Below are 21,024 nucleotides of genomic sequence, written 5' to 3' on the forward strand. Positions count from 1 at the left end.
TTAAAAGCATAATGAAGAAATTTCTTTTCTAACAGCACTACTTCCTATTAGAGACCTAAGTTTTATGGTGATAATTGATTTGTAATGGATTATATAATATCTTTTCTGGATCTCTCAGGAGTAAAGGCAGAATAATTCTGGAACTTGTAAGTTAGTATAATTATAATATTGGAGACTTATTTAGTATTTTTGATTTATTATTGGAAGAGATCTGTTGGGTACCACAAATCTGTACATGTGTATATGTAGACGTTCTGGGGATGATTATAACATAAAATGAGTGTGATTACTAAGCACCTAATTTAGCTAATGCTAGATTATCAAAGTCCCAAGAGACTACCAATATAAAATATTTCATCAAAATATAAAATCAGTCTTCAAAAAGTACTTATTGTACCTAAAGTGGAAGGTCATGGATATATAAAGATGAAAAAAAAAGTTTCTGACTTTGAGGTACCCAAGAGCAAATGAAATATTCAGACATGGTAGTAGAGACTTTCTTGAAGATAATACCTGGTCTTATCTTGAAAATTAAGTAGGACCTAATTTGAAAAATCCATATTATATATTATATAGGCAGGCAAATAACATTTGCAATGATAGGTCTATCCTGTGACAGTATCACAGCATTAAGGAATTACAAAATGCTAGTTATAGGTAGATCATGAAGTGGTATACAGGGAATGGTGTAGGGTAATCAATAGAAATAAGACAGAAATCAGCAGAGGAAAGCTTTGAACTTAACCCGGAGATGAAGTGCCCTTGGAGGTTGTTAGAGAGATTGATAACTCTGGGAAATTACTGTGGTTTGCATAGGAGACTATTCTAGGCAAAAAATAATGGTAGTATTTCTGGTATTTCCATAGCAATTATTTCTCCAACCCCATGGGATAAAAGACGCTTCTGACTTTGTCCTCTACTTTAGAGCTTTGCTGCATGAATTTGGGAGCTATGAATGAATTTGAGCATGAATTTGGACAGTACAAAGATGGGAAAGAATGGGAGAGAGAAATAGCAAGAGATGGCTATGACAGCACAGAAGCTCAGTGTCCAGTTGTGGATCCCTACTCTGGTGGAGCTCAATAACAGACTAATTTATCATGGGTCCAAATAATGGATGTTCTTTCTTGCCTACGTGCCAGAGTAGTCTACATGAGTTAATGAAGGAAAATAAAATTTGCCTTATAATTACATACAGCAAGCAAAATAAATACACATCTCTCAGCTTCCCTTCAGAGGGAAAGAATTGATAAAATTTCTGACCAGGATGATAAGTATAGGTTTTCTTTTTTAAAAAGCCAGTTATTAAGGAACCAAAGAGGTGCCTGCCTTGTCTAATACACAAACAGCTACAAAGAGAGCTAAGGAAAATGAAGAATCAGGCAAGATCCTATAGATTAGTAAGTCTTTTGAGCTTCATTTTCCTCACCTCTAATGACTACCATCAAAGATGAAAACTACAATTAAAGAATATAATGGAATGGGCAAAATTTCTAGTTCTTTGGGTATCTCCAGAAAAGTCAAGTGTTGAATCAACTCTTTCTATAATATATGACTCTGGATCATATATCATTTTAATAATAATTATGACCTGGTCAATATTTGACTATGATATCAAGATAGAATATGCACAGGAGATTCGCAAGGAAAAGATGGGGAACAAGTGCATGATGATGAATGGTTTGTGGATTTGGAAGGGCCAATAAGAGAGATTAGAATGTCATAAGGGCCTAATATATAATTTCTGACTTTGAAGGCTACATAAGGAGGATGTGGGTGACCTCCAGAGGCTAAGAGAGTATACTGGCTGACACTGAACAAGGAAGAAGACCCTTCAGATGCAAGGAACTGTAGGCTAAAATGATCTGAATGAGATTGAAAGCAGATTTTAGGTAAGAGTCAAGATAACACCTTGAATGGTTAGATCCTAAACAAAAGACTCAATTGAGATTACACACATTTCTGTTCCACAATATTTTCATATAATTAATGGGTATTGTTTTAAGCAGCTAATTTGTTTGCAACAATATGTTAGAGCAGCAAGAGGAAACTAATACAGATGCAGTGGTGAGTGGCCAAGGCAAAGGGAAAAAGGTAGTAATGGATCACATAATCATTTTGATTTTGAGAACCATATGCATAATTCTATCTATAACATATATAGGCAAATGAAACACTCTGCCAAAAGATGCAGGATAGTTCTCATTAGACTCTTATTTGGAGTCATTTGAGCAACTGCTTTGAAAAATGTGGAAAGTAGGAAAATAAAACAAAAAATGTAATTTTTGTACTGAGGTGGAGAAGGAAACAATGAGGAATTATAGCTACCACTTCAGGATAATCATATTTAGGTAAAAGTCCTTTTCTGATGCTGTCCTTTCTTCCACAGTGATTTAGCATCTACTGCTGAAAAATGAACCACCCAAAACCTACTAGCTTAAAGAAATCATTTATTATCTTCTAGTATAGTGTCATACAAGAGACCCCTTAACTTGTTTTACTCTGGGAAAAAGGAAGTTGGTTCCCATTTCCAGCACTCAAATCTTTTCCAAGGGTGCTCCCCAGAAAACTGACTTCTTTTGCATCAATCTGGGAGTCCTAAAAGAATTGGCACAATGAGAGACCCAGGAGAGTAAAAAAATGGCAGTTTGGGCTAGTAAATCCTAGATTCTCTGCATAATTAGTACAAAGTGAGCAGGTGAAAAATCCCCGCAAAGAGTCAATTTATCCAGGTGTCCAGTGTTCCACCTTCTTTAGGGTTGTCCAAAGAAATACCATCTATCTTACCATTCTGGAGCTATGTGGTGCTGGCATAGTCTAGACACTTGGAGAATACAGAGACAATGAATTAGGCTGGTAGCTTATCATAGATCTACATCTAGAGGTAGTACCATAGATCCAGAGTCATAAATTATAGAAAGAGTTGATTCAACACTTGACTTCTCTGAAGATACCTAAAGAACCAGAATATCTCTGAAGCTTTAATGGATTTGGTAAAGTCCAGCTGCCTTTGGGAGAATAAGATGGAATTCTGAGTGTTAGAAACCATAGCTCACCCCCTGTTTGGCATAGAGCAAGCATCATAAATTATCATCTTTCAGTTTCCCTTGAAATGGAAAAAACTGGTAGAAACTCTGATCAGGATGATGAGTGGAGGTCTTTGTTAACAAAGCCAGTTCTCAAAGACTAGAAGAGGTGCCTGCTTTGTCTTAGCTACAAAGAGACTCAAGGAACATGAAGAATCAGGCAAAGATCCTTCACACAAAGGAAGAAGTTAAATCTTCAGAGAATAATACTAACAAAGTGGAGTTATGTGTTTATCTGACAAAAATTCAAAATAACTATCATAAAGTTTCTCAGCACACCAAGACAGACTGGTAGACCAATAGTGCAGAATAGAGGACACAGAGACTAACCCACAAAATTACAATTATCTTATATTAGACAAAGGTGCCAAAAACATACATTGGAGAAAAGAGAGCATCTTCAACAAATGATGCTGGGAAAACTGGAAATCCATATGCAATAAAATGAAATTAAACCCCTATCTCTCACCATGCACAAAACTCAACTAAAAGTGGATCAAGGACCTAGGAATTAAACCAGAGACTGTGCATTTTACAGAAGAAAAAGTAGGCCCTAAACTTCATCGTGTCGGATTAGGCCCCAACTTCCTTAGTAAGACTCCTATAGTGTAAGAATTAAAATCAAGAATCAAGAAATGGGATGGATTCAAATTAAAAATTTTCTTCTCAGCCAAAAAAAAAAATCTATGAGGTGAATAGAGAGCCTACATTTTGGGAGCTAATTTTTACCCCTCACACATTAAATAGAGCACTAATCTCTAGGGTATATAAAAACAACAAAAAACCAAATAACTCAATCAATAAATGGGCCAAGGACCTGAACAGACACTTCTCAGAAAAGGATGTACAATCAATCAACAAATATATGAAAAAATGTTCATCATCTCTAGCAATTAGAGAAATGCAAATCAAAACTACTATAAGATTTCATCTCACTCCTGCCAGAATGGTAGTTATTACGAATACAAACAACAATAAATAAATGTTGATGAGGATGTGGAGGAAAAGGTACACTCATACATTGCTGGTGGGACTGCAAATTGGTGCGGCCAATATGGAAAGACGTATGGAGATTCATTTGAAAACTGGGAATGGAACCACCATTTGACTCAGCTATCTCTCTTCTCTATATCCAAAGGACTTAAAAATAGCATACTATAGGGACACAGCCACATCAACATTTATAGCAGCACAATTCACAATACCTAAACTGTGGAACCAACCTAGATGCCCTTCAGCAGATGAATGGATAAAAAATGTGACATATATACACAATGGAATATTACTTAGCAATAAAAGAGAATAAAATCATGGCATTTGCAGGTAAATGGATGGAGTTGGAGAAGATAATGCTAAGTGAAGTAAGTCAATCCCCCCAAAAAACAAATGCTGAATGTTTTCTCTGATATAAGAAGACTGATTCATAGTGGGTTAGGGAGAGGGAGCATGGGAAGAATAGATGAACTCTAGATAGGGCAGAGGGGTGGGAGGGGAAGGGAGGAGGCAGGGAGTTAGAAATGATTGTGGAATGTGATGGATATCATTATTCAAAGTACATGTATTAAGATACAAATTGGTGTGAATATACTTTTTATAGGAGAGATATGAAGAGTTGTGCTCTATATTTGTAATATGAATTATAATACATTCTGCTGTCATTCATATATATATATATATAAACAAATAAAGTGCTCAGCAGGATAAAGAGAATCAGAACTAAAAGAAAAATATATAGCATTACAGTACTGGTAGGATATATCAATATACCACTTACAATAATTGATGTAACCTCCAAACAGAAGATCAATAAAGAAGCAGAGGATTTAAGTAACACATAGAACAGATGTGCCTAAGAGACATATGAAAAACATTCCACACAACAGCAGCAGAAAATACATCCTTACTAAAGAAAAAAAATAATTTTCCAGGATATTTCATGTTAGTTCACAAAATCAGTGTTAACAAATTTAAGACTTAAATGATGCCAAAATACTTTACTGACCACAATGGAAATAAACTAGGAATCAATAATAAATAAAATGGGAAAATTCAGAAACAAGTGGAAATTATACAATACACTATTAAACAAGAGTCTTCTTTGGATCAAAGAGGAAATTAGAAAGAAAATCAGGAAATACATGAAGACAAATGAAAATGAAAACACAACACATCAAAATTTATGAAATGCAGCTAAATCAGAAGGGGGAAGTTCATAGTAATAAATACCTACATTAATACAGAGGAAAATCTTTTAAAAGAAACTGAAATTTATACTTCAAAAGGAGTGAGATAAAGAGGAGCAAAATGATCCCATAGAAAAAGAAAATAACAAAAATTAGAGCATGTATTAAAAAATAAAAATGGAAACACAACAGAGAAAATCAATGAAACCAAAATTTTGTTCTTTGAAAAAAAATCATCAAAGTTGACAAACATTTAGCAAGATTGACAAAGTAAAAATGAAAAGAATCCAAAAACTAAACCCAGAAATGAAGGAGTCATTACAATTGGTTTTACAGAAACAAAAATGATTGTAAAAGAGTTCTGTGAATAATAGTGCACTAAGAAACTGGGTTACCTAGATGAAATGGATGAAGGTCCTAGAGACACACATGACTCACCCAAACTGAATCATGAAGAAACAGAAACTATGAACTATGTAAAAAGACAGAATCAGTACTAAACAAAAAATAAATAAAAGCCTAGGAATAGATGGCTTCATTGGTGAATCCTAACAAACATTTAAATAATTAGCACAAATCTTCCTTGTAATCTTTCAAAGAAATTGAAAAGGAATACATTTTAAATTCATTATGTAAGACCAACATCTTATTAATATCAAAATTAGACAAAGACACTACAGGTAAAGAAAATTCCAAATGTCTTTGATAAATGTTGATGCAAAAATCCTTCATGGAATACTATCAAACAATAGTTAACATCACATTAAAAGGATTATGCACCGAGGTCAAGTAGGATTTAGTCCATAAATTCAAGGAACTGGAATTGTGCATTTTTAGTGGTAAAAAAAAATAATGCAGCCCAACAGAAAATGGTATGGTAGTTTCTAATAAGTTAAAAATAGAATGCCATATGATTCAGCATTTCTATTTCTGGGTTTTAAAGAGGACTGCCTCCCCCCACTTAAAACCAGGTGTCAAAAAGAAATTTGCAAAATCATAATTTATACATTGATGGGTGAATTGGTAAATAAAATGTAGTACATAGATAAAATAGAATATTATGCAGCTTTGAGAAGGAAGGAATTTCTGACACATGCTACATCATGGATGAAACTTGAGGATGTTATACTAAACTAAATAAGTCAGTCACAAAAGATAAATACTGTATGATTTTACTTACACAATGAAACTAAATTAGTCAAATCAACAATGCCAGAAAATATAATGATGGCTGCCAGTGTTCATGGGTAGAGGGAATTACACAGTCATTCCTGAATGGATATATAGAGTTTCAGTTTTGCAAGATGAAGCACGTTCTTGAGATCGATGGTAGTGATGTTTGCACATTGTGAATATACTTAATACCAATGAACTATATACTTCAAAATGATAAGATGGTTGTTATGGAGCAATTTTTTGTGTCCTTTCAAATTCACATGTTGAAATTGTAACCCCCAGGGTGATATTAGTTGGAGTTGGGGCCTTTGGGAAGTAATTAGATTAAGATGAGGTAAAGAGGGTCAGAATACCACAATATAATTGGTTTCCTTTTAAGGATAAAAAACTAGATCTTTCTCTCTGCTATCTGAGGACACAGGAAAAAGGCAGCCTCTGTAAACCAGGTAGAGGACCTTCACCAAGAGCTGAATCTATTTATTCCTTTAACTTTGATATCCCAGTCTCCCGAATTTTGAGAAATGTCTGTTGATTTATCCACCCAATCTTTGGTATTTTGTTATAATATCTTGAGCTAAGATAATGGCTTTAAAAAGAAAAAAGGCACATTTAAAGGTACAAATATTGCTATCAGGAGGCAAATGGGAGGAAAATCAAAGAGGTGATAATAGATCACCTCTATTTTCTCTGTGGTAGGAAAGACTGAGCTATCTGCTACAATGATAGGCAAAGTCTAAAACAGCCTTTGAATACAATTAGAATAAGTTTAGAACAGTTGATTAGAGTGAATAAGAGTCAAACCAGAACAGAAAGGATGTACTGAACCCAGTTAAATGTTTAGACAGGGTTGGCATAGGACAAGAAGTCAGAAATAAAAGTTTTTATGATCTTATTTTGATATTTGTGAAAGTTAACTGAAAAGCATACTGGTATGTGATGTGATTAATTGTGAGATATTGCTTATCAGAAATTTAAATGTACAATTTAAAATTAATAATTATTTCTAGGATCTACAAAGTCATTTAAACTCTAAAACAAATATTATAATCAATCCCCAAGTATTATTCTTTGAAACTGTTTATGGTTAATAATAATAATATTTACTATGGACTGAGTCCTTTACCAGGTTCTAGGAATTTTACTAGGAATTTTAGTTGTCCTAATTCATTTAATTCTTACACTTTTATAAGTACTATTATCCTCAATTTTTCTAAGAAGTGAATAAAAATTGTACTATCTGACCTTATGTTTCCTTTCTTACTTCAGATATTTTACATAAATTATATCAAATACTTCTTATACTATGAAGTATTATTATGTGAATTTTAATAAGGATATATGGGTATAAAGAGAATTGCAGGTGTAAAGAGTAGATAGCCATAATCCTAGAGCCTATTCTCTGAATTCCTATGGTACTGATTCAAACAGTGAAACACACAGACCAGATGAGCCAAAGACTTTTTAACAACACTTCAGTAATTTGGTAGCTTACCAAACTACTTCTTCAACTTAAACTTCTTGGAGTAATGTTTTAAGAGTCCACTCTGAGAAGAACATACACAAATTGACAATATTGCCTTTAAAATTATACTAAACTGGAGTTTTCAGCTTACAAGGTAAATGCCATTCTTGAATTAAATGAGAAGAATGACTTTAGTTACCTTAGAATAAATATAGTATTATGCATTGAAATGTTAGTAAAGGTTGAGTTCAAGCTCCTTTCTTGATAGACTAGAAAAGAATCTGTAGTTCTTAATCAGTAAGAATGTATTGGGTCGGTGAGATGAACTATCGGCATTTCCCTCATTGCCAATACATAAACATTTTTAGCATTTAAGACAGTATTTGTCATTTGTAGATATAAGCACATTTGATTCTCAGTAATACAATATTTCCATAGATGGTATTTCCAATGGAATATAGAATGATTCTTAAGATAGGTTATTGCAATTTTTATACTTTTTATAGAAAAATTCTATAACTCAGAAATTTCTGTGAGTCTAAATGCTAAAACCACAATGAGTATAAATTAAAATCAAAACTCTCATGCTTAAATCTCTTACAATTCTTCCTTCTGGCCTAACAGTCTCTGGATGGTAGGGCTGAGGAGTTATCTTGTGGGGATTTTCATTTTGATTACTTTTTCCTTTATTCCTATCCTCTCCTGGTTTCTTGTATGGCCTTTCTCCAGGAAGAAAGGGCAGAAACCATGAATCCCTAACACATGGTGACTTCCAGTCTGGTTGGGTGCTGAAACAAAGCCATGGCAAGGTATTGCCATCTTTGACATTGGAGCAATTCAAGCACTTCCTGCTATGTCATTTGGCCTTTTCCTTTTCACATACTCAAAGCCTTTTTTTCCTTCCCTGTGTATCAGACATATTTTAATACAGGAAAAAGTCCCTGAGGGTTTCCTTTGGAGCTAATTCTCGCCAAACTTCTGGGCCCAGGCCTGTGGTTATATAGTGGAACTCTTACAGAAAAACCACGTGGCACATGTTAGTAAGAGGTCATGAATCCTGGTTCTGGTCCTGTAAAGCTATTTATGCAGGGGATGCTTCTCTTCATCTCTGTTCTTACTGTACCCCCAAATTAACTTTCACATTTGTTCCCACTTAATTTGAGCTCCTGTGACCTGTTTAACAACCATCAGTAAATTATTGTTTTCAAGTGAGAGACTTATATAAGGAGGCTTGCTACACAATTACCAATGTAGTACATAAATTCCTTTGTGGTAAAATAATATCTATATATCTAAAATAAATGATCGTTATACCTTTTTCCCTGACTTAAAGATAATAAATATTTTTTTCTTTTTAAACTAAATTTTATTTTGCAAATAGATTTATATTTATCATTCTATAATTTTTTTTAAAAATACATAATTTGGGCTGGATCTGTAGCTCAATGGTAGAGTGCCTGCCTCACATGTGTGAGGCACTGGGTTCGATCCTCAGTACCATATAAAAATAAAGATATTGTGTCCAACTACAATTAAAAAAATATATATATATATATATAAAAATTTAAAATGCCTTATTCATGTATCATTTTGTCAATTTGACTGCTAAAATCCTATATCTTATATCCATGTTTTTCTTTCTCACTGGAGTATTTAATAAGAGTTACAAAGTCCATATTACTTTATTTACCTCCAAGTTTTGCTCTGATGGAAATGTCTGGTACTTGCCTGGAATTCCACCTCCTACTCTGTTGAAGTTCTTCGAACAGAATTGTTTGCCTTTTTATTGTTGTTGGAAATTCAGGGTCTGGTCTAGGAATTCGATGTTGAGGTTTCACATCACTGAAATCTGCCAGGTTTGGTATAGTTCTGCCAATGCCAGGCTTTAAATCAGCATCACCACCAGGACTCACAAATCCTGAACAGGGATCAACTAAAGGCACATCATCCCGAAGTGGAAATAATGGATAATCTGGCCCATAAGGTGGAGGATAAGGATAATGTACATGATAGTTTGGCAGGACAGAAGGGGGGTAAAGATGAAATTTAAGAAAGGAAGGATTACATTTCATTTCAAATCTGCCATAGTCATATCTGTCTTCAAATCCTTTCACAAAGGGCATATTCATTTTTCTTAAGAGATCAGAGTAGTGTGGGTAATCTTCATTCTCAACAGTTTTTCTTCCTGAAGAGATAGAACTTTTAGGAATACTTATCTTTCCAGGTTTGCACCGAACCTCCATATCTATAGCCTTTCTTCTTTCATAAGGACAGAAAATTGAAGTCAAAAGTCTTACATTTCCAATAACTGAAGATTAGTGTTTATCTAGCATAAAACTTTTGATTCATCTTTCTAAATGTTGATAGAATAAGGCTTTATTTTTGGTAGAAAATTTTCTTTTTCCATAAAAAGGAAGATAGGGAAGCAAAGCAGTAAAAGAACAAGACAGAAAAAAAGCAGAGCCCTTGGTGCTGGGCAACAGCTAGAACTCTAATACACTGAACTATTATGCACATCATAATGTAATTCTTAGGAAAACCTTGGTAGTAATGTGTCCATGATGCATTTTTCTCCGATACTCAGGACAACTATGTTCATTTATCTAAAAATTTGCATAAGTTGATATTGTATGGTTAAGTTAAGGAGTATAAAGCAGTTGATTTAGTGACAATGTATTTTTTTAAGAATAGATGTGACTAAAATGAAAGCGTTTTCCTGATACAAATATCTTTATATTTGTGGTCTAAATAGGTGTTAAATTTAAATTTACTGCAAAGTAAACATGTATTATATTAGAGATAATTTAGTATGCCTAATTTTTAAGGAAGTAATCCCAAATTATACTTAAAGTAAAGTCTCATCCTTTACATTTTAGATAATCCTTACTTCTCTAATGCTACCATGGTGTTCAAGAACAGCAATGAGGGTTTTAACACTAATTCTAGGAAATTACAACAAGGTATCAGTTTATTCATCCACATGAACAATAAAATCTTATTTAAATTCGAAATATAGCAGTTCACTTAAAATCTGCTTTAAATCACACAATTTAATCTTGCAGGAAAACTGCCTCCAAGGGAATTCCAAACATTATAACATGAGATAAAAGCTGATACCACACTTAAGTAAAGCCAAAATTCAACCCAGGCAAAATTGTATAAGTCAGATATATGACATGTGTATCAGGTCAGTTTTAAGACAGCAAAAGGTTAAGGTATCTGTGTAATATAAAACCATTAAAATTTTAAGATATACTTCTCAACAGTAAAGGAGATTGAAATAACTGGTAAGGCTGCCAGGTTTGAAATCTATGAGTATATTCAAAGTATATCTAGTGAGTTGTTAGTCCACTCATATCACTCATTCCTTCTTATTACATCAAGGTGACAATACAATTGTTGTTAGGCGGTCTTTAGTTGCTCTTCATTCTTTAGTTGCAGCAACTGCATGAGACTTATTTTTATCATAGGTCTGCTACTAACAGGTAAAGCCTTCTAGAAGCAAAAAAGTAGAGGCATAATTCCATTTCAATTGCTCTAAAAATATATTCTTGTTATAAACAGACTCTTAGGCAGATAGGTGTTTTAGTAGGTTTTTCTAAATTTAGGTGATGAAAGATGATTTTCCAGGCTGAGTCCGAAATTCAATTCCATCTATGGTCCTTTCTTCCATTTTTCCATCGAGCTGCATCTTGGCGTTAAAAGCATTACCTTTAGCTCCCCAAATTCACTACATTTTTCTTCCAGTATATTCCATATGTCAGTAATGTACGTGTAGCCAACAGTGAGATCCAGGCAATCTCTGAGCACCGTAGGTGTATTAACTCATAAGTTTTTTGTGTTTAACAGAGTTGAACCCCAAACACTAAGACATAGCCTATATCCCATCTTGCAAAAAGGGAGTTCCCTCTGTCCATAATTGCTACTAAAAGGCCAAGACGCCGGGCTTGGGGGCTCCCCGATTCCTTGCATAGATACAGAATCTTCGACAAGTCGCTTAAGCGCTGGAGGATTCCCTCAGCAGCGGTGCTGTCTGGAAGATTCAGTGGACGCTCAGAGCGGGGCAGCGGCGAGTGTTCCTTCCTCCCCTAGTGTCAAAAGTCAAGCGGACATGCCAACACAACTCTAGCCTACCGCTCCGGCGGAAGTGGCGGCGAGTCCGTCCGGTCCGCCTTCCGGTCCACCGCCAGCCAATTTCCGGCGGCGGGTGAGCGCGCGTCGCGTAACGACCTTCTGCGTGGAGTGTAGGCAGGCGGCGGCGGCGTATGGATGGAGGCCTCGGCCTCTGGCCGGGCGTGGCGGACCTGGCGGCGGGCCCGGGCGTCGGGCTTCCCGCTCTCCCGAGCCGCCATCCTCCTCTTCTCCGCCTTTCTTGTGCGAGCGCCCCCGTCAGGTGAGGGTCGGCGGCGCTGGCGGTCTAGCTCTGATGGGGAACCGTGACTCCACCCTTGATTACGTTTTTCCTGTGTCACGTGCACCCGGTTTATATAAACACTGTACTTAATTAATATCTGACAAAAAAAGTGTATTTTATGTAGAGGTCGTATAAAGTCCCTGTATTTGCAAAGAGGAGCGAATGACTGGGAAAATTAATCTTTTGAAGATAGAAGAACACTCAAACACCTGGAGTTAAAAGTTTGAAATTTAAACTGAATTAATAAACTCCTAAATTAAATCCGTGGTTCATTTACTGGCTTTATATTTCTTTGTGAGTTCCATAAAGTATTGTCCTGAGACAATGTATTACATTGTATGTGTACTGTGATTTTAAAATATCCGTGATACAGGAGCTCCCTCTATTGGCTGGAGATATAAAATGCAGAATATGCTGAGTTTTTTTAAAGTTTTGATATCTGAAGAGCTGACATGCTTTTCCATATTCTTACAAAATACATTTATGATATTTCAAAATAACATGATAGAAACAAATGCTGAAAAAAGTTAAGAGTATAATCGAACTGTTATTTAACTGGAAAGATTTAGCTACTTTATTTTTGTTTATATATTCTAGACTTTCTTAAAAATAAAATCCAAGAATTGATGAATGAAAAGCACAAAAGACGCTTTCTAAAATGCTAACACTTGTTCAAATAAAGGAAAATGAAAAAATAAGGTCTCCAAGAAAAATGTGGAAGGAATGTGGAAGTAATCATGGGATAGAGGAGGTGGAGAAAAGAAAGAGTGAGTGAGTGGAGATTTACAAGATATGCTAAACTCCAGTCATCTGGAATCCAAAAATTGATCTATGAGAATATCCAGTGTCCTTTATTTGCAGGATTAAGATATTTTTGAAAGTGGTTCATGGCTTTGTACCTAATATGAAAGGAAGTGTTTTCATTTAAATATCTTCCTTGTCTTTTTTTTTTTTGAACCACTAATCAGACCAGACCAATGAGGGTATAAGAAGCAGAATATGGAGTCAATATCTTTATATGTGAACCATGAGTACTAAAGGCCATGTATTTATATGGCATTTTATAATTTATAAAAATTCCATTTAGTCCTACAGTAACTCTGTAAGGTGGAATTATTGTCCCAGTTCCAGATGAAAAAAGTTAGGCTCCTAAACTTTAAAGTGGCTTTCTTAAAACCAGTATGTGGTGGTATTTAAACTCAGATCTTCTGGCTTTAGTACCATTTTCTTTTATTTGTGCTTTACTTCTTTGTTGTTAGAGAGTACTTGGGTACAATGCTTTGTAATACTGTATTTTTATATTGATTTTCTCACTTGTTCTGTTCTCACCATTATCCCTTTCAAACGTGTTCATTCAAAAATGAGGGATATCAATATATTTCACAATTATTTAATAGTTGCCATGTACATGGTATAATGCTTTGTTTTATTTTTTGATAAATTTATATAAACACTGGTACTTCCATCAATTGAATGTATAATAAATAAAATTATATTTGTCCATAAACAACTATAATAAAATGTGGAATGAATGACATGACAGAGGTGGTAGTGATATCCTGATATCCTGACAAATACGAACAAACAGGAGTTTTGAAAGAGGTAGTATTTGTGATTTGGGTCTTGAGGGATAGGAGATTTGGAATTTAGAAAGTAAAACATAGTGTTCTAAGTGAATGTGAAAAAAGCCAGAAATGAGATGTAATAGGGAGAAGGCAGTAAGTAGATTAAACTCATGAAGGTGAGTAGAATTGGAAAAGAGATATGAGATACAAGAGGAACTGGATTTATGAGCTTCACCTTTGTGTAAGATCAAGTGTACTTTAAAGTTTTGGAGTTTCCAGTGAGGAAATTTGTTAACCCTTTGCTTTCTTTTTGCCTTTCATAGTTGAATATTTGGTTCGATTTCCAAGAACTTTTCGCTTGACCCAAGAGTCAGTGAAAATAGTGGGATCATCAAATTTTCCAGGTATTCATATATAGACTCACAATAATTTTAAAAAGTTAACACTGTTTACATTTTTTCTTTTTAGTTATACATGACATTAAGAATTTATTTTTGACATATCATACATACATGGAATATAACTTGCCATTTTTGTGATTTAAATTTTATTAGTGTTTTCCAAAAGGCTAATGTTTCCTAGTTCTCCTGTCTTCTAAAGTTCATGTCCTTCTACAGAAATGGATTAAAGTTCTTTCCATATAGTTAGATTCTTCAAAGTTTAATTTTTATGCTATAATGACATAAGTATGCAAAGGATAATTCTAAAATTTAGCTAAAGTTGCCAATATTGTTTTTGCTTATTGTATAATACTAGCTATAATATTAAATATGGACAATTTAAATATGCTAAAACATTTTAAATGAGATTTTGGATTTACAAAATCTTATGAAAGTCACATGAGACACAGAAGCCACAACTTTGTTTTTGCATTTTTATCAGGATATAAATTCATTTTCCATAAAATTGGTGTGTTGGCAATGTTAGATAACATCCCCACTATCTTACATTGCATTTTCATCACTCTCAATAAAAACATCATACTCATTAGGTCATCACTTTCCAGCCCCTGGAAACAACAAATTGGCTTCCTGTTTGTGTAGATTTGCCGATTCCAGACATTAGTGGAATTATAATTGTAATTGTAGTAGCCTTTTGTGTCTGGGTTCATTCACTTAGTTTAAGGTCTTTGAGGCTTATCATGTTATACAATATGTAAGTACTTCCTTTTTGCAGTTGAATAATATTTTATTTTGTATAAATGTTTGTTTTCCTTTCTCTTAGGCATTTTCCTAGGGAATTTGCTAGAAAACAGATGATCCTATTTTTAACATTTTGAAAAACTGCCAAACTAATTTTCAAAGAGCCTGAACTAGCTTACTTTCACACTAGTAATGTTAGAGGGTTCAAACTTTCCAACATCCTCACCAATACTTGATACTATCCATCTTTTTTTGTTTACAGCTATCCTAATGTGTATAAAGTGGAATCTTGTGATTTTGATTTGTATTTCTCTAATAGCTAATGATTTTATGTTTATGGCCATGTGAATACCATTTTGCAAAAATGGCTATTTAGATCTTTTTCCTGTTTTTAAAATATTTTTGGTTGTTGTTGAGTTATAGTGTTCTTTATATATTCTGAACGTTTGACACATACCATACAAATGATTTACAAATATTTTCTCCAATTACGTGGATTGTATTTTAACTTTATTAATGTATCTTTTGAAATTCACATTTTAAAGTTTGATAAAGTCTAATTTCTATTTTTTTCTGGTACTTCTGGTGTCATATTTAAGAAATTATCACCTAACCAGTTGTGATCATTAATGGAGCAATAATTTCCTTATATGTTTCTTCATATGAGTTTCATTGTTTTAGCTCTTTTATTTAGGTCTTTGATCCATTTTGAGTTAATTTTTATGATGCAAGAGAGAGATCAAATTCCTTCTTTAGCATGTGGTTGTTACCTAATTTTTCTAGTACCATTTGTTGAAGATACCATTTTCTCTGTATTTAATTGTCTTGGAACCCTTCTTAAAAAATGATTAGCCATAGTTTATGAGTTTTATTTATGAGCACCATTGATGTATATTAATTTTCTGAATGTTTTGTGGTTTTCAGTGTACAAGTCTTACATTTCTTTTGCTAGCCTTATTTCTAAATATTTTATTATTTTGATGCTGTTATAAATGGAAGAATTTTATTTAGTTCATGGATTGCTCACTACTAGAAGTACAATTGATATTTTCATTCATATATATGTTTCCTCATGTCAATACCTTGTTGTCTTGGCTATTGTTGCTTTATAATAAATTTTTGAACTATAAAGTGTAAATCTTTAATAAATTTTTTTCTTTTACAGAATGTTATGGTTATTCTTGCATTTCCATATCAACTCTTGATTTAGTGTGTCAGTTTCTGCAAGAAGTTCCTTGGTCTTAAAGTAGGAATTGCATTGACTCTGCAGATCTATTTTTGTCATCTTAACAATTTTAAGTATTTTCAATCCAGGAATATGGACTATCTTTCTATTTAAGTTTTCTTTAATTTCACTTTATGATGTTTTGTAGTGTTCAGTGTGCAAGTTTTAACTTTTCTTTTGTTCAGTTTTTTTATTAAATATTTTACTACTTTTGATGCTGTTGAAAATAGAAGGATTTTATTTAGTTTGTGGATTGTTCATTGACAAATTGTAGAAATACAGATGATATTTTGGTCATATCGTGCTATCTTGCTTTATTCATTATTTAGCTCTATTTTTAGGGTGGTTCATTAAAATTTTTTTGACATCTGCAAATGGAGACAGTTCTATTTCCTTCCTTTCCAATCTGAATTCCTTTTATATTTTCATGCCAGCTTCTTAGGTAGAACCTCCAGTTCAATATTGATGATAACAGATATCTTTGTCTTGCTCCTGATCTTAGGGAAGGAAAAGTTTTCAGTTGTTTTCATTAAGTTGGATGGTAGGTATGAGTTTTTTTTTTAAATAGATGTCCTTAATTAGGTTGAGTAAGTTCACTCTGTTCAGTTTTACTCTGTGTGTGTGTGTGTGTGTGTGTGTGCGCGCGCGCACGTATGTATAAGGGAGGGAGAGAGTGTTAGATTTTGTCAAATTTTTCACATCTATGGAAATGATCATTTGTTTTTTAATCCTTGCTTCTATTAACATGTTGCATTATATTGACAAATTTTAGTATTCTGAATCAGCATTGAATTCCTGGAATAAATCTTAGTTGACTGTGATATATAGTCCCTTTTTTATTAATACTGCCAGATTTGGTTGCCAGTATTTTGATGATTTTTATACCTCTAGATTCATAAGGAAATTTGATCTGTAGTTTTCTTGTGATATCTTCATTTGATTTTGGTTTTAGAAAAATATTGGATTTGTAGAACAAGTTGGAATGTTTTCCCTCTTCTATTTTTTTGAAAAAGTTTATGAAGGATTATTGTTAATTGTGCTTTAGTCTTTTGGTAGAATTTACCAGTGAATCCATCTGATACTGGATTTTTCTTTGTGGAAGTTTTTTGAATACTAATTTAATCACTGTGGTTGTTTTAGGTCTGTTCAGATTTTCTGTTTCATTGTCTTCAAATGAGAAATATGCTAGTAATTGAAGACCACTTGTATGTTGTTAGTTCCTTTCTTTGTTGCTACCAGTAGTATATTTTTGTTTATGGACTTAATTATGTACCTGTGTATAAATTTCTTTGGGTTTATTTTAATTAGAGTTCATTGAACTTCTTGGATTTGTAGATTCATACTATTCATCCTTTTGGGGACGTGTTTATCATTATTTCTTTAAATATCTTTTGTGTCTCTCCCCACTCTTCATGGAACACTCATTATTATGCATGTACTCATGATTTGATGATTTCTCTCATGTCTCTAAGTCTTTATTCATTTATCTTTATTTCTTTTTTTCTTCAGACTGGATAACCCCAAATTGTTTGTCTTAAAATTCACTGATTCTTCTGCCTGATCAAGCTGTTGATTCCTTTTAGATAATTTTTTTAATTTCAATTATTATATTTTTAAAAATATTTATTTTTTTAGTTGTAGCTGGACACAATACCTTTATTTTATTTATTTTTATGTGGTGCTGAGGATCGAACCCAGGGCCTCACACTTGTTAGGTGAGTGCTCTACTGCTGAGCCACAACCCTGGCCCTCAATTATATTTTTTTTAAAGGGAGGGAGGGAGGGAGGGAGGGAGGGAGGGAGGGAGAGAGAGAGAGAGAGAGAGAGAGAGAGAACTTTTTTAATATTTATTTTTTAGTTTTCAGTGGACACAACATCTTTATTTTTTTATTTTTATGTGGTGCTCAGGATCGAACCCAGTGCCCCACGCACACCAGGCAAGCACGCTACCGCTTGAGCCACATCCCCAGCCCCAATTATTATATTTTAATTGTTCTTTTATAATTTATCTCTTTGTTGATATTCTCTGTTTAGGGAGATGATCATCTCATACTTTTTTTATTTCTTTAGACATTGTTTTCTTGTACTATATTTAAAATAGCTAATTTAATATGTATTTATGCAGTAAGCCCAATATTCGATCTTAATTTTAGGGTAAGTTTCAATTGGCTGCTCTTTTTATATGTATGTAATTGAACTTTTTTCTCTTTTTTTGCATGTTTATGTTTTTAGTTGAAAACTGGAAATATTAATAATATAGCAAAACAACTCTCTAAGATTCTTCTTTCCTCACAGAATATGATGTTGTTTGCCTATCTTTTTTGTTTGTTTAGTGACTTTTTTGAACTAATTGTGTAAATTATTTATTCTTTACATGCATAACCACTGAACTTTATGAACAGTTGTCTTTGGCTAATGATTATATAGAACTCTAATTAAACAGCTTAGTCTTTGCTGAGGCCTATGTGTACATATTGTGGATTGTATCTTTAATTTTTAGTGTCTTTTATTTTTAGCTATGTATTTGACAGTTCTACCTTAGCATTGACTTTATGCTATGTAGAATCTCAATTTCAGTTAGAGGTGAGAACATGAGGCTTCTTGGTATTTACTGAGAGGGCACACGTCCTGGACATACATACAGCCTGGAATATACAGGCTTCTATTTTGTTAGGAATGTGTCAGTTCTTACTTTCTGTGGAAATGTTACTCACCAGATTTTTATCTTAAGCTTTTGGTTAACTTACTAGTTTCCCCAACTATCCCCTACTGTATCAGGCAGTCACAAAATCAAGGGAAGATAGCCTTGTGAATGGGGTCTTTCAAGAGATTGCTAGACAGGTCTAATAATGACAGTTCTCTGGGAAGGAAGTTTTGGAGTTATTTTGATCTTGTCTGCCCCTTCCAGTGGTTGTGAGGCTGATGGTTCTCACTATAATTTAAGACTTTACTTTCAAGGATACTACAGAGATGGTGAGGACAGCAAAAGAGCAAGTTAAAAATGCTTTAAGAGCACCATTTTTTCACAAGTATGTTGTTTCGCTAGAGCTTTTATAACAAAATACTACAGACTGAATAGCTTATACAGCAGAAATAACCTCACAGTTTTGGAGGATAGAAGTCCAAAATCAGTTGCTGTAAGGGTTGATTCCTCTGAGTACTCTGAAAGAAAGATCTGTTCCTTCTTCCTATGTCTCTTCACATTGCCCTTCCTCTATACTTACGTGTCCAGATCTTTCCTTTTATAAGGGCATCATTCATACTAGATTTGGACCCAGCCTAAAGATTTAATTTTGATTTCCTTTGTAGAATTCTATCTACAAATAAATTCACTTTCTCAGGGAGTGTGGATTAAGACTTCAACATATGAATGTGGGGGTGATGAGAGGAGAACAGTTCATCCCACAACACTAAAATTCAGTTGTCTTGTGTAAATTTTTATTACCTTACTTAAAGTCTTTGATGAATTTCAGAGTCCTGAAAATTCTTATTATTATTTATGAAAAAAATTTGGAACTCCTTACTCTGCCACGTTTGTTGATTTTACTAGCTATAACTTTTAAATCTAGATCATAAATAGTTATTTATATGTGATTTCCTTATTATTTCATGTTATTGAATAATATTAAATTTGTTCTTTAAATGAATTAACATTACAATTCAGCAGGTAGTGTTTTCATCAGAAGTAGAGTATTTTAAATTTCTTTTAGACTGACATTTTGCTAGATGTGTATGCTGACTGCCTGCTTTTTTATGCCTGGAGTTTCTTCTGTTGTGCAAGGTTTCAGCATCTATCTCTATTGGCCATTTTTCTGTTCTGTGATCCTTTTTTTAACTTGTTCTCATTTTACTTGCTCTATTAATGTCAGTTTTCTGTTTTTATTCACTCATGTATCCATTTGGTCAGTGAGCATTTGTTTATATTTTTTGTGGCATTTTCACTTAATTTCATTTCTTGGTACATATGATAACACACACACACATATGTGTGTGTGTGTCATTCATATATATATATATATATATATATATATATATATATATATATATTTACTTGTATAAAAAGTTTCTGGGCCTATTGTATCCAGGAGTAGTTGATAAGTATCATATGACCTTACCATTCTCCATCTCACTAAGATTATAGGTCTTAAAAGTGTCTGTGCCAGTTTTCATATCTCCTCCAGAAGGGTTCAAGGGATCCCATTTTCCCACATACTCACCAGCATAAAATATTATCCAATTTTTCCATTGTTTGCTAAGCAAAAAAAGTTAAGCTGCCTCTGTTCATTTTTTTTCTGCCTGTTTTCAAAGGAGTTATTTCATATTATTTATATTCCATTATAAATCCATCATTGATTTTCTTTGTTGGAATATCTTCTTCCCAAGTTCAAATCTGTTAAGTTTGTTCATGTTGTATAGGATTGAACAGAAATTGTTAATATTTAGTCATCAGAGTTTAGTATTTTTGTGTTTGTACCTTTGCCATGAAAATAGTTTCTCACTATAGAACTCAATAACACGATTAATAACTTAGACTTAATTGACATATATAGAATATATCAACCAACATCAAGCAGATACACTTTTTTCTCATTAGCACATGGATCTTTCTCAAAAATAGACCATATAGTATGCCACAGGGCAACTCTTAGCAAATACAAAGGAGTAGAGATACTACCATGCATTTTATCCGATCATAATGGAATGAAATCGGAAATCAATGATAAAATAAGGAAGAAAAATTCCTACATCACATGGAGAATGAACAATATGC

General features: G+C 33.5%; 2 protein-coding genes across 2 annotated transcripts in view; one reads left to right on the plus strand and one right to left on the minus strand.

Annotated features, from left to right (window-relative positions):
- SPMIP7 (sperm microtubule inner protein 7) overlaps positions 1 to 10,811 on the minus strand; it is a gene marked incomplete at both ends in the record, with an annotated part of 71,709 nt that extends 60,898 nt beyond the window's left edge. Inside the window, 2 exons of the mRNA XM_081283274.1 lie at positions 9,598 to 10,166; positions 10,795 to 10,811. Of these exons, the coding sequence (XP_081139400.1) occupies positions 9,598 to 10,166; positions 10,795 to 10,811 (586 nt within the window). The remainder of the gene's footprint in view (positions 1 to 9,597; positions 10,167 to 10,794) is intronic.
- A 1,314-nt stretch (positions 10,812 to 12,125) lies between these two features.
- Positions 12,126 to 21,024, plus strand: part of ZPBP (zona pellucida binding protein) — a gene marked incomplete at its 3' end in the record, with an annotated part of 99,984 nt that continues 91,085 nt past the window's right edge. Inside the window, exons 1-2 of the mRNA XM_081288247.1 lie at positions 12,126 to 12,300; positions 14,210 to 14,290. Coding sequence (XP_081144373.1) covers positions 12,177 to 12,300; positions 14,210 to 14,290 — 205 coding nt within the window. The 5' untranslated portion in view covers positions 12,126 to 12,176. The remainder of the gene's footprint in view (positions 12,301 to 14,209; positions 14,291 to 21,024) is intronic.

The sequence above is a fragment of the Spermophilus citellus genome (assembly GCF_964194105.1).
Source record: "Spermophilus citellus genome assembly, chromosome: 3".
Taxonomy (NCBI): domain Eukaryota; kingdom Metazoa; phylum Chordata; class Mammalia; order Rodentia; family Sciuridae; genus Spermophilus; species Spermophilus citellus.